At 38.8% G+C, this 18,862-nt stretch overlaps 1 protein-coding gene across 1 annotated transcript in view; it reads right to left on the bottom strand.

Moving 5' to 3' along the window:
• Positions 1–18,862, bottom strand: part of lekr1 (Leucine-, glutamate- and lysine-rich protein 1) — a 150,129-nt gene that overhangs the window by 116,825 nt on the left and 14,442 nt on the right. The window contains exon 4 of the mRNA XM_072459552.1: positions 8,208–8,305. Coding sequence (XP_072315653.1) covers positions 8,208–8,305 — 98 coding nt within the window. The remainder of the gene's footprint in view (positions 1–8,207; positions 8,306–18,862) is intronic.

Below are 18,862 nucleotides of genomic sequence, written 5' to 3'. Positions count from 1 at the left end.
GTGCTCATTCCCTCATTTGAAAGCCCTTGTGCAGATGTAATTGATGACTGAGTGTTTTCTAATTGACTGTGAGGTAAGAGCGGGACAGTGGACAGTGGACAGTGGACAGGAGGGGAGTGTAGTCTGGGACATTAATGAGAGTGAGCAGACAACACATGTGCTCGTGCTAAAGCCCTGCAGATCACACATCAGCACACACAACGAGGGGCCGGCACGACAAGGCCCAGTCCTACCAGGGGAACGCTCTCAGGGCGTTGCAAACACGTACAGTACGTGTGGGTATTGTTTAGTGGCTGGAGTGAACACATGATTTACTGTCCAAACATGCAGAATATCCACTACTTCTATCCAAGACTGGCTTATATTGGCAAAAAAGATACCCAATATTTAATCTAATCATTACTAAAAGGATCAAAGCTTTGAGTGTGGTTTATACACAAACATTATTCATTTTGTACTTTCCAAAATAGTTTTAGAATATTTTTGTTATATATGCAATATAAAAAAAACAACAAAAATGTTATATTGAAAAAGACATTGTAATGTTTGAAATGACTATTATCATGGTATTGAAGTGTCGCTTTTGAAATGTTTGTTTTGTGGCCACACCTACAAGGTTAAATATGAAAAAAAAATCCAACCATCAGCAAGCATAAGTTTGTTTGTCTTTAGCCTATGTATTATTTATTGCACTACGTAATCTATCTAGCCTAGCCTCAGAGTCAGATAGTATAATGTACTATGGTCAATACTTGCATGTCCAGCTGTCTGTCTGTAGTGACTAAAGTTGAAGGAGCCAGACTTTGACAGCATAATGCCCGAGTCGATGACAGTCAGTGGAGCGTAGGCAAATCCAACCTCATTTAACCTCCAGAGCAAGAGAAAACAAGTGAAGCTGCTTGTGGAGCCCAGCGCTGCAGCAGAACCAAGACACCAAAAAACACCTATTCATAAGGTTTGCGTCAGAATCAGCTGCTGTACGATAAAAGCAAAGCACGCAGAACTGATGTATTAGCCAAAATGAATTAGAGTTTTAATTATGTAGGATTACTAGGAGTAGAGCAGAGCCAAGTAGGTACTAATGGAAAAGATTAAACCAGTGCTGTTAACGGCAGCTATTATTTTCACTATAAGACAATGATTTTTCCGCCTTGTTATAGAGTTGATGTTAGTAAGATTTGTAAAAACTCGGCTGTTACTTGCTGTTTGCATTAAGAATAAGAGTATTTATATGTCTCCTGCAGATTAGGTTGGAATTAGAAATAGGTTGATAATAAACATTGACATACATTGCACAAATGCAGTTTTAATTTTAGTGCCAAAAATATGAGAATTAAAGTGGTAATTTTAATCCAAAACCTAAAATCAAGTCAACAATTGGGTGTGTCTGTCCTGCAGTGACATGCAAGATCCAAAAGTAATATTAAAAAATGAGCTTTTCACAAGCATGACATCATCATGGGTATAAGTGCTCACACATAAATTATTCAATATGTCCACAATGGTATTTTCCACAGTATTTTCCTTAGAAAATAAAAGTGTCACACACCAAGTTATAAAACTGGTGCACATTCAAAGTTTTTTCAGAAAAGTTGTATTTTACAAAAATGTAGAATAGAACAGTTCTTCTGACTTGTATCTCTAACCGCAAAGCTCGTCCTGGTGCATAAATGCTTTAGCCTCCATCTGTTTTTTGTGTATTTAATGATTTTTCATGTCACACTGCAGGACATTCTTTGGATTATGGTATTCAATGTTTGGTTGTTCATCTTCTTTAGATTTTAAGAAGAAATAAACCTCTAATTTCAGTAAAGAATATACTGTACTTATCTTTAACCACACCTTTATTAACTGTGACTCAGTCTAGAATTGTTGGAAGAAAAGCGTTACAGTTACACCACAGGGCATTTAAGTTTTGTTTTGTTTTTTTACTCTAAAACTTAGTTGACATTTGGAGGAAGAAAACTATATCTATTAAGTGATTTTAAGTAATGCCATGTCAAGTACCCACACAGATAATCCCTTTTCATTTATTGTTCATCTGAATTCAATGATTGCTGTTTAGATAAAGCATTTATCCTGGCATTGCGAGACAGGGCGAATGCTTTGGTGGAGGTGTGTCTTCTGTTTTATTTTATTACAAAAATAACTGTTGCATGGGCTGGGATGTGGTCACATTTGAACAAAAGCATCAATGACCCTGCTCTGACCCCTGGATTATCATGCTCCATTGTCACTTTGTATTACCGGGCTGCAGACACCGCTGTGACAATATTGCACGATAATCTCCCAGAGGTCTCTCAGTCGGAGCGCCAGAAAAACATTCACCTGATGGCCACACATTTCAGAATGAAGAGTGTCACATTTTTCGACAGAAGCATAATTTGAATAGACAGTATCGGTTTTAGAAGTGTAATATTGAAATACTTAACTAATAAAAGAATCTGGTACATTTCTGAACACGTCTATAGAGGAAATTACTACCGCCGTTGTGATTTGTCAACTGCAGACATTCAGCTTGTCATTTCAGTTTGATTTTGATTGATTATTCAACCAGAAAGTCACCGCTCATCATCTTATAATTTGCAATTGAGAAACAAATTGCTATGTGTGTTTGTCTGCTTTGTAAAGATTTGCTTACGGTAGTTAGAGACAATAGAAAACAGAATTATTTGTTTGTGAATATGTGAGAAATACTGTATTCTCCAGAAATCACATCCTCTTATTCATAAACCTACTGTATTTCACGACAGTTTGGTTTTCAGCAGCACACAGAGGGCAGTGCGGCACAGCTCTGAGGCAGTCCAGCTTTAAAACTCACTGATCTCCTGCTTAGTATCAAGACTTATTTTTCCTAATTCAATATCCTGCAAGAAGAACAAAGAGTACAGATTCAGAGCATGTTCTTCGGACAAACAACAATATGTCTATGTGTATGCGGCCCTCTAGCACCGGGTCACAAAGGTCCAAACTCTGTCTTTCCAGATTTACATAAGGAAACTATGTATGGAGAGGAAAAAACAAATCATCATTTTTGGAGTTGTTGGATTAGTAAAGCTTTCCGCACCTCCCTGTGACATAAAAGAAGCGATTGCAAGTGTGAACAGTCAAACAAAAAGCTAGCAATGGCTTTATCTTCTTGTCATCAAATAAGAGCCAAGTACAGAGCAGGAAATCACCAAGGACACAATCGGATAGTTCTTTCCTTCTGAGAACAAATCAATTTGTAGCATGCAGGGGTGGGCAATATTGACAAAAAGGAATAGCTCTATATTCTGTATCAGACGACATTGTTGCAATCCATCTTGAAATGTAACAAATAATGCACAAAACATGAAGGGACTCTGTAATTGTCTGCGGAGTGAACATCTTGTGCCGTTACACAGTGTTTTCGCCAGCCGTTCTTTACAAAGCCCAACAGTAGAGAAGTTAGCGGGCCCTCCCCCCGCCTTTGTCTCTCTCTGGGTGGTGTACATCTCGTCCCGTTACGCTGTGTGTCGGACTCTGGCACAAGTGTGGAGAGAAAAGGCAGGATCGACCTCGCAGAGAACAGGGGCTGCTCAGAGCCGTGGTGCAGCGCTCATAACAACTCGTGCCCCCAGAACACCGTGATAGCACCAAGAGAAAGCAGCTTGGAAGTCACTTTGACAATTCTGACAAAGAAAAGTCTGCCAAGTGCAAAAGAACATGACAAGTTTAGGAAGGAAAAGGTGAGTTTTATACTGGGCTAAAATTGGGTAGGCTCAAAATTAAATGGTGACTTGTAAAATGTAGTTAATATCGTAGAGTGGGGGGCAGAGAAGTAGGATAATAGTCCTTTGTGAGGATATATGAATGAAAATGTCATAAAGGGCATCTAAACCTACAAAATAAATGCCACTTTTTCAAACAGAAACATTTGTATATTTTAGGAGACATTTAGAAGACTGTTTCTGAGGAAATCAGCCTGATCTAAATGACACAAATGGAATACAGTCTACTTTGTCGAGAGCCATGAGGGCTAAGTAGATTTAGCTAATGTGGTGAGAATGAACCCTAACCTTAACTCCTGAAAGGGGGGTCTGAGGGTCCTCAACCAAAATTTCAAATGTTTTGTATTTGGTGTATTTTATCAGTTATAGAGCGGACTTTGGATAGAGAAAAAAATCTAAATATTATTGGACAATAAGGTAAACACTATCAAAGAAGGATGATTTCTCATACTGCAATATTATACTACCGAAGAATTGTAGAACGTATATTCAAAGGCAAAGTTTTTAAGGAAATTGGCCTGATTAAAATGATAGTCATAGACAGCAGCTTGTACTATAATGAGCCCAGAGCCATGGAAACAGTAGAGGCGGAGCCGACCTGTGAAAGGAGTTAAGGAGGCCATTTTTGTCAAAAAAGAGAATCCCTCTGCAAGCGCCACACACTTTCCTTCACATGTCTTTTACCCTCCCATCACGCAGTTGACCACTTTATCAACTTGAGAAAAGCAGAACACCACGTCAGTGGTTGATCTCAGCACGCAGGGACAGCTCCATGTGTGGCAGCGGAGGGACAGTCACAGGTGCAGACACTGAACACGAACTGTGCAGGTTTCATCAGGCTTGGGCCAAGAATCCACACTCACTCTGTAAATGACAGGAAATCTGTCAAGCTTGAGCATTAATAGTATATTCTTTAACAACACATCACCGATTGATGGAAATGTCAACGTCAAAAGCCATTTTTCCAAATTACTTTAAGTCCTTGGCTAGGTACGTCCAGTATAAAGCTGAAGATATTCGCCGGTTCGGGCCTAATTTTAAAGTAAATATAGCAGTGTGTTGTTTGCTGCGCACGCATTTGAATAATGTCGGGCTGTGAACGGGTTCAGGCCTTTAAAAGCTCGCAGTCAAATTGTACTTGTCACGTTCAGGTTGAATTCTGTCGGGCCTGTCGGACCTAACTCTTATGGCCTGATTACAGTTCTAGTCCAGTGACTGTCCAGCCACTGAACATGTGCAGCAATACTCCACTGCACGAGCACCCCAATCTGACCAATCAGAGAGAGAGTTGATAGAGCAAAGCTGAAGCTAAAGATTACTAAACTGAAGGTTTCGTAATCAATTTAACTCAATTTAAATGCTTTTTCCATTTTATTTTGTGACAATAAATACTTGCTTTATTTAGTAACCCAATAAAGTAGCATTCCATAACAAAGGCTTGACAACTTCTAACTGCACATTTGACAACTTAATCACCCACTGCTAATGACAGCACACCCCTAAACAAGCTACGCAAAAGTCCTACTTTTTTCTCCAACTCACAAGACAACATTGCTGCACATTTTGTTCTTTTTTAGACTGGAAACCACATTACAAACAGCCTCTAAAAGTCGTCTGCGTGTTCAAGTGCACTCCTCGTAAACACCTGGACGTGCCTGTTGTGCCCGTGTGGGTGGGAGCATGTTGAGAGAGAGTTACCACAGAGCTCTCCTCCCAGCAGCCCACCATTAAAGAGTGGTGCCAGCGCTCTCCCTGCACACCGGGATTAACAGCACTTAAATGCCTGCGTTAGTTACAACCACAATGACTACTCTGCTACACATGGCACTGCCCAGAGCCTTGCACTTGCTCTGCTCTCTGCGCCTAAGCCCGTTTCAATAAATGTTATGTGTTCCCAGCAGGGGGCTAAGCTCAGAACATCCTCTGGTTTACAGGCCCAGTCAAACGGCAGCGCGGGGCAGGAGGAGGCAGATGGGATAATGGCAAAATGTTAGACAATCCTCTTTCAGTCCCTTGTTGGCTGCTGATTTGCCGTGGCAACCACATGCCCTTTGTGACAAATCATAAACAGACACAATGAAAGAGGTTGTAAAACAAATTAGATGCATCATTCAGAAGACGACGCACAGGGAAAAGAGTGGTGACGCGTGCCGTTATAGTGCCCCCCTGGCAACATGCTTAATGGCCCATGGCAGTCACATTTAGGGTTGGAAGGGCATCTGGTGTAAATGACTTCTGAAACAAACTGAATAACAAAACAAAAAACGGTGACGCAATGATTCATCACCATACCTTCACGATAGGGCTGGGCCATATCGTCTCGTTCATTATTTGCTTTTGGGGCTAAATTTAATGTGGAATATTGCAATATAATTCCACGCATATAATTGCAGCATATTTTCCTCACAATTGCAAAGTAAGGGAAGTAAGAGCAGGTAATTGGGAACGGTAACATTCGAAGACACATTAACTCCATTCACCTAAAACACTAATAATGAAAGAGATAAGATGTCGGGAGAGGAAGCATAACAAGTTAAATACCACATTAAATTATCATGAGAAAACCTACTTCATTTTTTGTTTCTTTTACATTTAGAAACATCCCCGCCCTATACAGTAAGTGCAGGTTCATCTTGTGCTGCCCTTTGAGTGTCATAATCTAAGCACACTTTAAAAACAAGTCATGACATTCATAATATTATACGGTATTATTATACGGCTCAATATGTCATATCTGAGGATTAATGGTTGCCCTAGTGACACTGGGTAAAGTAGAGTGAAATACAAAGAACTGGTATTTTCACAGTTGAGTTTTCAAGGACACAAGAGGCCCCCGGCAGACGGCGCTTTACAGTTAAGCTGTCATTCTGCAAATACAAACTCACACACAGTTTAATAACGGCTTGTAACTCTTTGTCTTGGCTTGATTCATTATTATATTCATCCCAATGTTATAACAATATAAGAGAATATAGAGTTTTCAGTTAGCCTAATGTTAAAATGTGAACATTTGCAATACTAGGACTGTTTAATTAATTTAATGTATAATTGGGATTTCAATTGTTGCTTTAATCAATTACAGAAATGTTGTTATCAAAAATATATTTAATTTACACCAGAATTATATGTGTACTTGCTCTGCCCCTCAAAATGTTTAAAGTACAATGTCACAAAACTGATAAATTATATTCAGTATATTTTTTTCTACTTGTAATTTTCGACAGTATAGAAGTATGTGTTATGAGCCAAATCCCGGTTCTTGTGATGTTTTTTTGGTATTATTCGGCAGCCCTATTAAAACAGTAAAACGCATTCTGAAACTATAGTGTGATAAATGTTTTTACCAGTAGTGACCCAGCTGCTCAAGTTTACTGTACACATTTTCCTAATAACAATTGTTTTTTGAAATTGGATTTTTTCGATCCCGAGCTCCACAGTCAATATTTCACCCCCACATTTGTAAGAAACACGTAACGCTTACTGTGACAAAGCATTCAAAGTGGTACTACCCTATGACTGCTAACGTGTGTATTTGGCACGTTTGTTCTACCACAAAGAGGCAGTTGAATTCATATCTGCGACATATGGCGCGTCATATGGTAATGTAAAGACCACCTGACACAGACCAGGCTCTTCCTACGTGACTCCTGCAGCTCCACACGCGGAGCAGATGGAAGATTAAAAGAAGACGCAGTGTCGCGGCCCGTCCTTGCATCATATGGATTACTGTGGCATATGGAATACATGCTGCAGCTAATGTGCTAATCAGAATATCAAATGTGGACGCGCTGCAGTTGGAGCAGGCATGTGCCTCTTCATTACAGTGAGCTCGAGGGACAAAAGGTGTAATATCAAATCAGATCCAAGAGATTGTTATGTTCAGTGGTGGAAGAAGTACTCAGTTACTTGAAGGAATAATAGAGGATTTTTCGCCGATTTGAAAACTCAAGCAACTGTTGGTCCCTTTTTTTTAATGTTTCCAAGACGCTGCCTACCATCAAACCTTGTGCAGAAGCACGCAACAGCCGGATCGCATTGCATCTCTCGTCTCCACAGATTTCCGTCTCTTCTGAGCTTGAACACAGTCTTTCTCTGTCGTCATTTTGTATTGTACACTGAAGGAACTTGCTAGACTTACTTCTAGGTTTCGGTCCAAAAATGTAATGAATTAGAAAGTACAGATACCTGCTCTTAAATGCAGTGAAGTAAAAGTAAAAAGTATCCACTGTAAAATCTACATAAGTAAAGTACAGATACAGCTAAAAAAAAATGTACTGTATTTATACTTTTGTACTTACCTCTTCCCCGTTACTTTCCACCACTGGTTGTATCACAATTCTACTCTTCAACTTGGCATTTGCACACTCACACCGTAAGAACAATTTCCCAGCATGCATTAGCCTTAGTCTTGAAATGAAATGTATTCCCAGTGTGGCTATTTCGGATGCTGCCCACCTTCTTGATGGCGTCAGGCAGTGGGCGGGGAGTGCTGTGAAGAGACACCTTCATTTCCTCCGCTTCATCAGATGCCTCCAAAGGTCGTTGCTCGTCGCCTAGAAACAAGATCGCCACAACATGACTTCATATGTTCTTTGAGATTTATAATAAGCTACATCAAATCATTTAAAAACATGTCCTCTTTCTTCTTTTCAACAAAACTCTAACTGCGTATTTTATTGGGAATAACAACCAAAGCTTTCACACTGACATGCAATTGATTAGCAACCGCTTTTAGAAGAGTGGTAAAAGGCAGCACACTGTGATTCAAATAGACTTCTAGTACAAAAGCAGTCAAGCAAGTCAAGCTAGCACAACTGAACCACAAGCAAACGACATGAGAGATATATATATACATACATATTAGAGCTATCAGACCCATATTTGCACTCTAGCATATCGGCTTGAATGTCCAGCATAATTCAGTGTTTAGTTTGGGTTGACCAACTGCTTAAAATGAAAGATAAACAGCACAAAATGTGGCTACACTGCTCCCGTATGAGATGGTAGTGACACACGGTTGTAGATCATTTTTTATTGATAATATTTGTCCTTATTATACTTGCATTATGCAGCACAGAACACTGTTTAGATAGTAACTGCATTTGTAGTCATTTCAAGTCATATTTTTGGGGGGGAAATTGGCCCATAAAATATCATCCATTGGCAGCTCTGGGTTTTAAACTATGGGTGTCGGTCATAGAAAAAACATATAGGTCAATCTCTAGCTATTTTGTGACTATAGTAGAACTGTGTAAAGTACAGCTGCCATCATTAATTACTCGAAAAACTCAAATTCAAATTGTATTTTAAAAGTCACTACGTTATGCTAATAAAGAGTAAATTAATAACTACAACTACTTCTAATATCAAAAGTCCAAATACTGCACAGAACCACCATTAAAGGGGATTTTTACTGGCTTAAAAATGTCAAAAACAGAACTAGTTAATTTTAAACTCTTTGCAGCAATCCAAAGTTACCCCTCCCATTTCTAATACATTCCAAGCAGAAGTTTGCTGACAGCGTATTCGCCTTGAGGACAAAATCTCTCAAGTATAATTAGATGCAGACCACACACAGCGGTCTCATTTTCACCCTAAAATCTGCCTTTACAATATGTGTACTGGGGTAAAAAACAATGACACAATATCACATAGTAATTGTATGATGAACGGCACTGATACTACGCCAACTACCTCAAGTAAAAAACTTTTCTAATTATAGTAACAATCAACATAAAAAGTTAAACAAATTATATTACATCCAAGCAAACTCATTTTGTTATAATTTGTCATCTTTCATTTGTAAATTTAACTCAAATTTTAGGCCTTGCTGATAATTTTTTTTTTCAATTCAACAATATAGGCAAATATCCGTTATTTGCCACAACAGCAAGACAGACACCGTATACTCTTTACACAAGGTGTATAAGACATATTTGGTAGTAAAAGCTCAACAGTGGCCTTCACTATTGGGATTAAGATATTTGTGTATTAATGCCGCAGTGAGCGAACCCCTGACTCTGTTTCCACTTATAATTATCAACTCAAATGTCATATTTAAAAGCATAATCTCCATCCTCATAAAATCCAGCTACATCCTGTGTGTTTACAGCATGTTTAGGGGCTTGTCTTTTCCCTGGCTGGCTCATTACTGCACAGCTTGGCGCGCTGCCTCCACCTGTAAGTTAATGGTGCGTTTGGCTGTCTTATTCTGTCTCCAATGCGGTTTGCTGCCTTCATTTACACCACATGGCCTGTAACCTTTAAAAGAAAGTCATGCGATGTCGGTCTTTGTCCGCGCTTGGAAAACTACCTGGGGGGGAAAAAAACACGTAAGTAATGGCCTTGCGAGGTGAATGCAAATCCGTTAGCGTGACGTGGGCCATATTAAACCCATTTGCGCAACACTCAATTCAATAGATTAATCAGGAAAGCTTATGGATTCTAAGCCTATATACTTTAGATGATGGCATTTTGCAGCTCAGACTTCCCGTACGTTAAGCTTCCAAAACCTCCGGGGCCCAAGCAACAGCAGCAGCAGCAGCAACTTTTCATCAAGCACTTTCTGCAATTACCATCAAATGAGAGGAACGAACCCTTATGTGTTGTTTGACCCCGGTGCCTGTGGTCAGTTTAAAAGTCGCAAAGCAATTTCCATTTTAGTCGGTGAGGCGGTTTGAGGAGGACAGGGCAGCGAGCCAAAACATGGAGCATTTATCTATTAGCTCGCCATTAGCGCCGGGATGGAGAAAAAAATAAGTCCTGGCAGCGCTTGACCTCGGTTTGAATTTCCCTGGCTAACTGTGAGGGCGCAGGTCAGGTCTTTCGGAGGGTCCGTGGGTGTCTGCGTGGATGGATTCAAATGACCTCGGGACCTTGAGTGAGAGAAGACGGGGGACAACTGATAATAAAAGGCAGGTAGGTATTGTTGGGTCAAATTTGAGTGTTAAGGTGATTCATTTTGTATTATAACATGAGAACAAACCAATAAATGAGAAACATGTGAAATACTTTCATCCAGATGTACAATTGTATGTCACCAAAAAATAAAGAAAATGTAGATTTTTCTGCCATTTTTTGGGGGGGAATTTGAATTTGTTTGAATTTTCTGTTCAAAGTTCACATCTTAAACACATTCAGGAGCATTGATATTTAAGAGAAGACTGAAATATGAACTGTAACATCTAAAGCTGGCAGGTTTTGCACGGAAAATAACAGGATATTTTGCTGTTTGTTAAGGACTTAAATAATTGCAGTCTTTGAGATACTTTGATTGCGCTCTAATACTGCGTGACATCTCCATTGATATTCTAATACGTAGTCAAAAGTATCAACCATCAAATACAACTCAATAATAAAACTAGTATCAATAGTAAAATATCTCACATAAAAAGGTCAAAATGTGACCTTTCCTAATCCGTTATAGAATGATCTTCAGCAGAACTATAGAAGGCCACATAGTAACAGAAAATAACAGAAAATAAGAAAAAGCTAAAAACTACAATTATTCTGTGTTGAAAAGTCTATTGTAGGGCAAATAAAAGTAAACTCAAAACAAGCAATTTATCGATGAAAAAGATGGTAAAAATTCTCAAAATTAACAAGTATATTTATGAAAAGTACCAGGAGTTCACACACAAATGAGAATACAGAAAATCAGTTAAAACACAGTGTATTTATCTGTAAAACGGCATATTAAACTACTCAAAATTAACTCCCAAATCTCAAACAAACTTCCCCTTTCTGCTGTGGTCCAAATAAAATCTGATAATAAATGATTAGTCGATTAATATAAATGTTGATCAAGAGATTATTAGACACTACAGCCCTACTATTGTCTAAAGACAACAACATATTAACAAGACTATTATGATTATGCACTATTACATCTCCCTTCAGGACTCCTAATCAGATATAATAACTCAATATTTCTTTTTATTTTGATTTGCATACTGACATTTTCCTAAATCGATATTACAGAACAAAGTGATGTCAGACAGAGAGAGGTTTTTGCATGTCAAAGCGTCCCCTGTGTCTTTGTCCACTTCTGCCCTGATTCAACTATTAATCAGTCTAATGTCAGGCAAGCTGTTCCAACGAGTGCAGCGTGAGGAAAACACACACGGCAGAGAGACAAAGGGACAGAGAGACAGAGCGAGACAGAGGGACAGAGCTAGACAGAGCGAGACAGAGCAAGACAGAGAGACAGAGGGACAGAGAGACAGTGGGACAGAGTGAGACAGAGAGACAGATAGAGACAAGGAGTCATGCAGATATAACGGTCCTGTGTGTGTGTGTGTGTGTGTGTGCTAACAGGCTAATAACTACTACACAAACAGAACTTGGCATTGCACTTACAGTTACGTAAAAGAGCTGTTTGTAATAATGACAAAATTGTACTTTTGTTTCATTAGCTTAGGTTTGGCTAGCTAGTTAGCCAAATAAATGGTTGGCGCACCCAGGCACATCTCTTTATAGGACTATAAAATTAAAGTTAGTTTAGTCTGTGGCAGACACAATAATTCAAGCAGTGCACTTAACACTTCAAACAAAACGATGTTTGAACGTAAAAGGGAGCTTGCAAGCTAAATTGTCATAAAGCAAATAGTTAGAGTGGGCTAAAGTTTGAGCACTTTTAACAAATCTGTGCATTTGTAGTGGAGTTAGCTAACTTAGCCTTACATTTCCACGCATGTGTTAAGAAGTTCTAAAAATATAACCTTTACTCACCCATAGTCTTTTTCATGAACGTGAAGGAAACAGGCATTAGATCCACACCAAGTACAGTATTCTAAAGGTTCCTCTTCTCCCCGGGGCAGGCCTGCAGGAGCATGTTGTTAGCTGTTGCTATAGCTACGACGTAGCACTACATGCTATGACATCACCTACTGAGAGGTTTGTGTACTGCATTAGAAAAAAATGGTAAAATGTGAAAATGTACACTTTTTCCCCCCTACATATGTATGAATTGCAAACGTTTACTCGTGCACATATAAAGCCTCCAGTAGTGTTATTGTTTGCACCACTCCATATTTGAAAAACAGCATTGGTTTACAATTTAGTAAGCTATAAATATATCAGAAGTAAAATATAATATTGTAACCTGTTCTTCTTATCTCTTGTTTCCCATTTCTTGCATTTACAGTATTCAAATGATCTATTTTCCTGTATTCACTTATTTGATATTACTTACCTTGGCTCTTTGAAAATATTTGGGGGGAAAATACCATTCTAGTTTATAATAGGCCAACACTACTGCAGTCAAATTTAAATAGAATAATAATAGAATAATACTGCATTTGTGAACTGTAAATGAGTCAAATAATGAAAATCCTGCTTTATTTGAAATAGATGCTTCAGCATTTTACTCATTGTCTTAAAACTAATGTGACATCATGGCCTGACATTCCCAAAGGGGGCTTTTACACGAACAATCATTCCATGGTAATAGATGTTTGAACTGACACTTTTTATGTCTTTTATATGATATCATTACTCTCATTTGTGTTTGGCTGAGCGCCTAAAGTACACAGCCCACGCTCTCTCTCCCACTCACTGGCGCACGCAGAGACAAGAGGAACATGGAGTGATTTCACTTCTGATACGATGCATATTTCTGGATATGTCACTTTATCATACAGACAGGCTCATGCAAATGGATCTCCCACACATGTCCTTTCCTCCCACCGTGCTTTCTTACTTCCGCGCACGACACAAAAAGCAATGTACTCATGTCCGTAAATAACTCCACCATAGCAACAGTGGCTAAGTTTGGATGTGAGTGATTTCAATATGAGCTTAAACACATCTCACAGAGAGGCGTGAATCGAGCTTGGACAAAAGGTTGAATTTGTCATTTGTCAAATCCAAATCCACATTATAGCACATTTTATAAATGAACACGTTACCAAAGAGCTACCCAGACAAAACAATAAAAGAATATATAATAACTGCTGTATTTGATTTTACTAGTCCTAAAACATTAAAACCAGTAACAGCCTAAAACTACATAAAAAAGAAATCAATGGGGGAAAAAGTAATTAATAAATATACATCTTCAAGACTTTTTTCTTTTCCTTCAACAATTAAATGAATACATTTCTTTCATCTATAATTCCTTAGCTGCTAGACTAACCTAAAATTATTTAAAAGTAACATTAAAACATCACTAAAGTATAATAGAGAACCAAAAAACTACAAATGCATATGATAGGTTAGAATATACAATTCGCTATAATGTGACGACTGGCCTTGTTTTCGCCATTTTAATGATGTTTATAATGTTACTTCCTGGTTAGACATGAGCAGCAGGTGTGTCAAAACTCAAAAACAATGTTAGAATATTAGAAAATAACAATTCCTGATAACGCCTGTTTAGGATTGCTTAAACTGACAATTACGCATAAATTGTCTCTGCATTTTGGATGGAACGTTGCTGATGACATCACAGAGGGATTCTGTTTGAAAACTAAGCACTACTTCCTGTTATTTTCAACTTGTATTTAATATTTTTTCTTGGCAAACTGAAAATTGACTGCTACAGAAAGATGATAAATATTTACCACAGGGTCTATCTCAGCAAAATTAGAAAAACAGGACCATATGTACTTTAAGTTTGGTCTTGTGCTGGCTCAGAATTGCCCATAAAACGTATGCAGTAGTTTTATAGTTACAAATCATAATGCTTTTCCCTTACTCACTCTTAACATTAATTAACATGAATCATTTATCTGCTTTATTGAAGATAAGCCTATTCGGGGCTCATATCCGGAATCTTGCCTGACAGTGTTCCAAGCAGCCTCTGTGGCAATGACAAATTAACCTAATTTGGGAAGGTGCACTCGCTGTTTGAGGGCCAGCCAGCCTTCAGGGACAGACTTTGGCATCTATTGACTCAGTTTCCGGCACGCTATGCTTTGCTTTGTGGGCAAGTGTATAATGAAGCATGCAGCGTGGAGAGCGGGAGAGAGGAAGAGCGTGAAAGGGTGGGAGGGCTTTAAGAGGAGGGAGAGAGGTATACACACACTACTATTCTATTCTTTTTTGGGAATGGCTAATGATGTCATGACATATTTGGGAAATTGGGTTAGGTTACGGGGGACAAGTCTCACAGCCTCCAACGCAGGTTTATGTCTGCCGAGCTGGAGTCGTGGTGTTATTCATGATTATTCATGAGTCGTGTTGTTATTCAATAAATGTCTTGTTCATTTGAGATGGGAATAGGTGAAATAACTAAACTTAAACAAGGGTTATTTATCCACAAGTGAAAATAATTGGACATTTTTTAAACCATTAATTATCCCGGTAGGTCTGGTAGCCAAAGTACAAAGGTCGATTAATAAGTAGGTTGATGAATAATGCTCATTTAAAATTACAATAAACAACCAGGACACACAATTCAAAACATGAATTCTTATGTGCATTTGACCATTTACAAAAAGCAAAAAGGGGATGAAAGAGCAGTAACGTGCAGTGACTTTTATGGATGAGCAATGCAGATTTATGGTGGTCATCAATATTTAGTGAATAACATTTGCCTAAGTGAAAAAATATATAGAAATAAAAAAAAAATGACATGCAAAAGCGAGACCTATCCTACTAAGCTAAACGTCCACACCAGGCTCATTTCACCTATCAATTCATTCATTCCACGTTCTATGTAACGATTAGCATTCTATGTTGTTAAAATACTTTCTGTATTTCTAACTAACATCTAATCATTAGGAATGTGAACAGAGCCTGAGCTACAAACACAGACTTGTTTCTAAAAGATAGTTTTTAAGTCTGAAACTTGGCGCTGCTGTTGCTTCACTTCTCCTCTGCACATGCTCAGTCAGGGCAAAACCTGCAAACGTCCTTGATTCTCACAGAGGTTTATTCAGCGTGGTTTGAGCTCAGATCCATGGGTTTGAGGCTGTGTGGTCCTCAGAGCACAGCTCTGTGCAGAGCTCTAAAAGAAGCTGTTGTCTGCTCTGGCTCTAAAAGCTCATGTTAGAGAGCGGAGCATGAACAGGCCACATACTGAGCTGCCACAGGAGAAGAAGAACCAAGCTTCCCATGCAGTACTGCTCATTTGCCTGTAGAGGCCACTAAAAGACACCGTGACTCCCAGCCAAGCTTCAGCAGCAGAAGTGAGGGGAAAACGGGATTATTTAGATAGTATAATTTGTCCGAATAGCAAATATAGTTGTGACACACAGTAATTTTAGATTTTAGTGGTCAATCACTTGCCTTGATTGCCTGACCGCAGAGCCACTTACTGCAATCATCAGAAACAAGATGAATTAAGGATGACTTGAAGGGATCAAAGTACAGAGCTTCAAAGTTTTTTGCTCCTCGTTCCAATCATTGGGGTTAGCAGAATGGAGTTGTTAGTGCTAGATATTTGGATCTGGAGTGATGGAAGTAAACCTTTTCCTAACCTCACCCATTGCCCTGCTGACCCAACACTTTAGCCTTTGCCAAATGGAATGAGGAGTGGCCCAGAGAAGTGCGGTCTCCTGGAATGACCAGGTGATAAAGTCACTGGAACACAAGTTGTAAGTGTTGTTGGAAATATATTTTGTAATCTATTGTAACATGAATTCACAAGAGAAGAACAGATTTACAAAATAGCAAAAGAAGTTTTTTTCACTCTAAAAAACATTTCCAGATTTCTACTTCCTTTTGGAAAGGATCCTTCTTGGACGATAAAATAATGAAAATAGAAAGAATTGTAAATGATTTTGTAAAAACAGGCTACATATTTACAAAAAGAAAAAAACACTTTTGTAACCAATCCATCAATATGACCAATAATGTACCCAACATAATATTTCCTCATTGTTTTTATTTGATTTTCACTGAACCGCAGAAGAACCAGTAGTCTCATAAAGATTGATTTCATAATACAAATGAGTAATCCTGTAATTATCATTATTGTGTCTCATTGGCCTGTACTCACTCACAGCCAACTCACCAAAGCTGAAAAGGGGGCGTTTCATTCCCATTGTATTGCGTGACGATCCAAAATAGATCCAGCAGACAGGATAAACATATTCAGACACAGACAAGTAAGTTTGATACGTACATTTACAGATTGAATAAGGATATTAGCAACATGATGAAGAAACAGAAGGATAAATCTGGTGGTTGAAGGCAAAAAAAGGACAGGAACAGACAGCTGACGTGAGCATTAACAAGGCAGGAAATCAAGTCTTCCATCAGTATATCAATACACAAAACATACTATATTCTCTTGTGCAACATATAACTTAACAATACACCCATTGAATTTGTGACAGTGAAACCGTTATGTCTAAGCTATTCTGCAGTATCTGTTTTGTGTTTTCTGTTTGCTGGCTGATGGCTATCCCAGATTGTACACTTCCAGTTTCCAAATATAGTAACTTCCAAAGTGACTTCATTTCATTTTTCTTTTCTTTTTATTCAAATTGACTTCATTGCTAACGTTATGCAAAAGTAATATAAAATCCCTGTCTCACATTACCTCTTTATATCAGTTACTCATCTCCTCCACCCACCTCCTGTTCCTCATTCAATCTATGTGTATTGTAAAATCATGTATTCCAGCCCAATACTTCCTTGTTCCCATACAGCACTTGCGGGATTCCCCTTTCGAACCAGCTGACTTCCTGCTGGCAGCTCCCTCATGACCAGGATCACATTATCAAATCAGACCACTCTCCTTTCCCTTCTCCTCAGGTCCGCTCCTCTGTTCTTTTGTTCTTTGTTCCTTTACTGTCCTCCTCCTTACTTTGGCTCTCCCCCTCCCTCTCTCTTTCTGCGTATCTATTAGCCGTGTGTGTATGTGTGTATGTATTGAATGGATTTGCATGAGAGCCAGTGGGGTGACCCTGCTCTCTCACGCCAAGGCTTCTGTAGAACAAATAGGACTGGTCGGATGTCGTGACAGCGCTCGCGTCAGTTTAAACAAGGGCTGTGTGCGCTGTGTGTCTGCGTCGTTTGTGCGTGTGTGTGTGTGTGAGAGCAGCCAAGCACGCATTTAGACACAGCCTTTGTGCCCTTACTATTACTACTATTGAGTGTTTTGCTTGTAGTGAAAGGGATACGGAGAAGGTTGAAAGGTTGTAAAGGTTTAATGATTTAGGAGGAATGGTAAAAGAACTGAAAAGAGATTGTAAGGAATGTTAGTCAAGAGGTGGCAAGATTAAAAGATGTATATGTTTGTTAAAGGAGACATATTATGCTTTTTTTTTTCATCCCAGGTACTTAGTATTGAACTATAAAAAAGGAGAAAATAATTTGGCATTGTGTTCGTTGTAAACCGTATTTACCGTAATATTGATCTAAAACGGCTTAGTGATAGAAACAGGTCCATTTACTTCCTGTTCAACACTGCAGAACTGATAAGCCCCGCCTCTTCGTAGTGACATAACAAGCAGCAGATGGTTGTTTACGTGTTTTTAGTTTTGAAAAGCGGCTACGTGACATTTTTGAACCTTACATGTTTTAATTTTTTCAAATACCAACTCGATGTCTCTTGTTTTAGTGAAACAAAGCACCAAAAATGCACATTGTCCCGCTCTCCTCTGTCAGTTCGCCTCTCTCTAGCGCAAGTTCGACAGCTCAAGAGCCGACGCAGCAGCATGGACTGAACCATTATGAGAGGGGGGATGGAAACATTTGTCAAACACACAAATTAGAGGAATATAACGTACAATGAGGGCCCCATACACTGTAATGGATACTTTGCAGAAAAGTGTGGGCCCTTAGAGTTATAAGATGTATATGTTTATTTGTTGCCTCAGTAAAATAAATGGGATAGAATGTTTACATAAGCTGTTCTAAATACATCACTTCCGGAAGGGTCTATAAAGGCTTTGTAACTAGCAAAATGTTTAACTTAAGACAATTGATCACTGGAGATACATAACTTTTAATCCATTATGCTTGTGTGTTTCATCAAGATTCACATCAGCGGCTTTTGTATTTTTGATTTCATACTCATATTTCACCAAGACACCATGCAATCATTTCAGTTTTGTCAGAGGAAGACAAAGACTCAATCCATTGCATAATGATCTGAGCAGTTTGGCGCGCACATGAGCCAAACAACAGTGTTATCTGCAGGAGGAGCAGGTTGGTCC

The sequence above is a fragment of the Eucyclogobius newberryi genome, unplaced genomic scaffold, assembly GCF_026437365.1.
Source record: "Eucyclogobius newberryi isolate DKJ021-1_F unplaced genomic scaffold, fEucNew1.0.hap1 SCAF_10, whole genome shotgun sequence".
NCBI lineage: Eukaryota > Metazoa > Chordata > Actinopteri > Gobiiformes > Gobiidae > Eucyclogobius > Eucyclogobius newberryi.
This window is presented reverse-complemented; position numbering and strand designations above follow the sequence as displayed.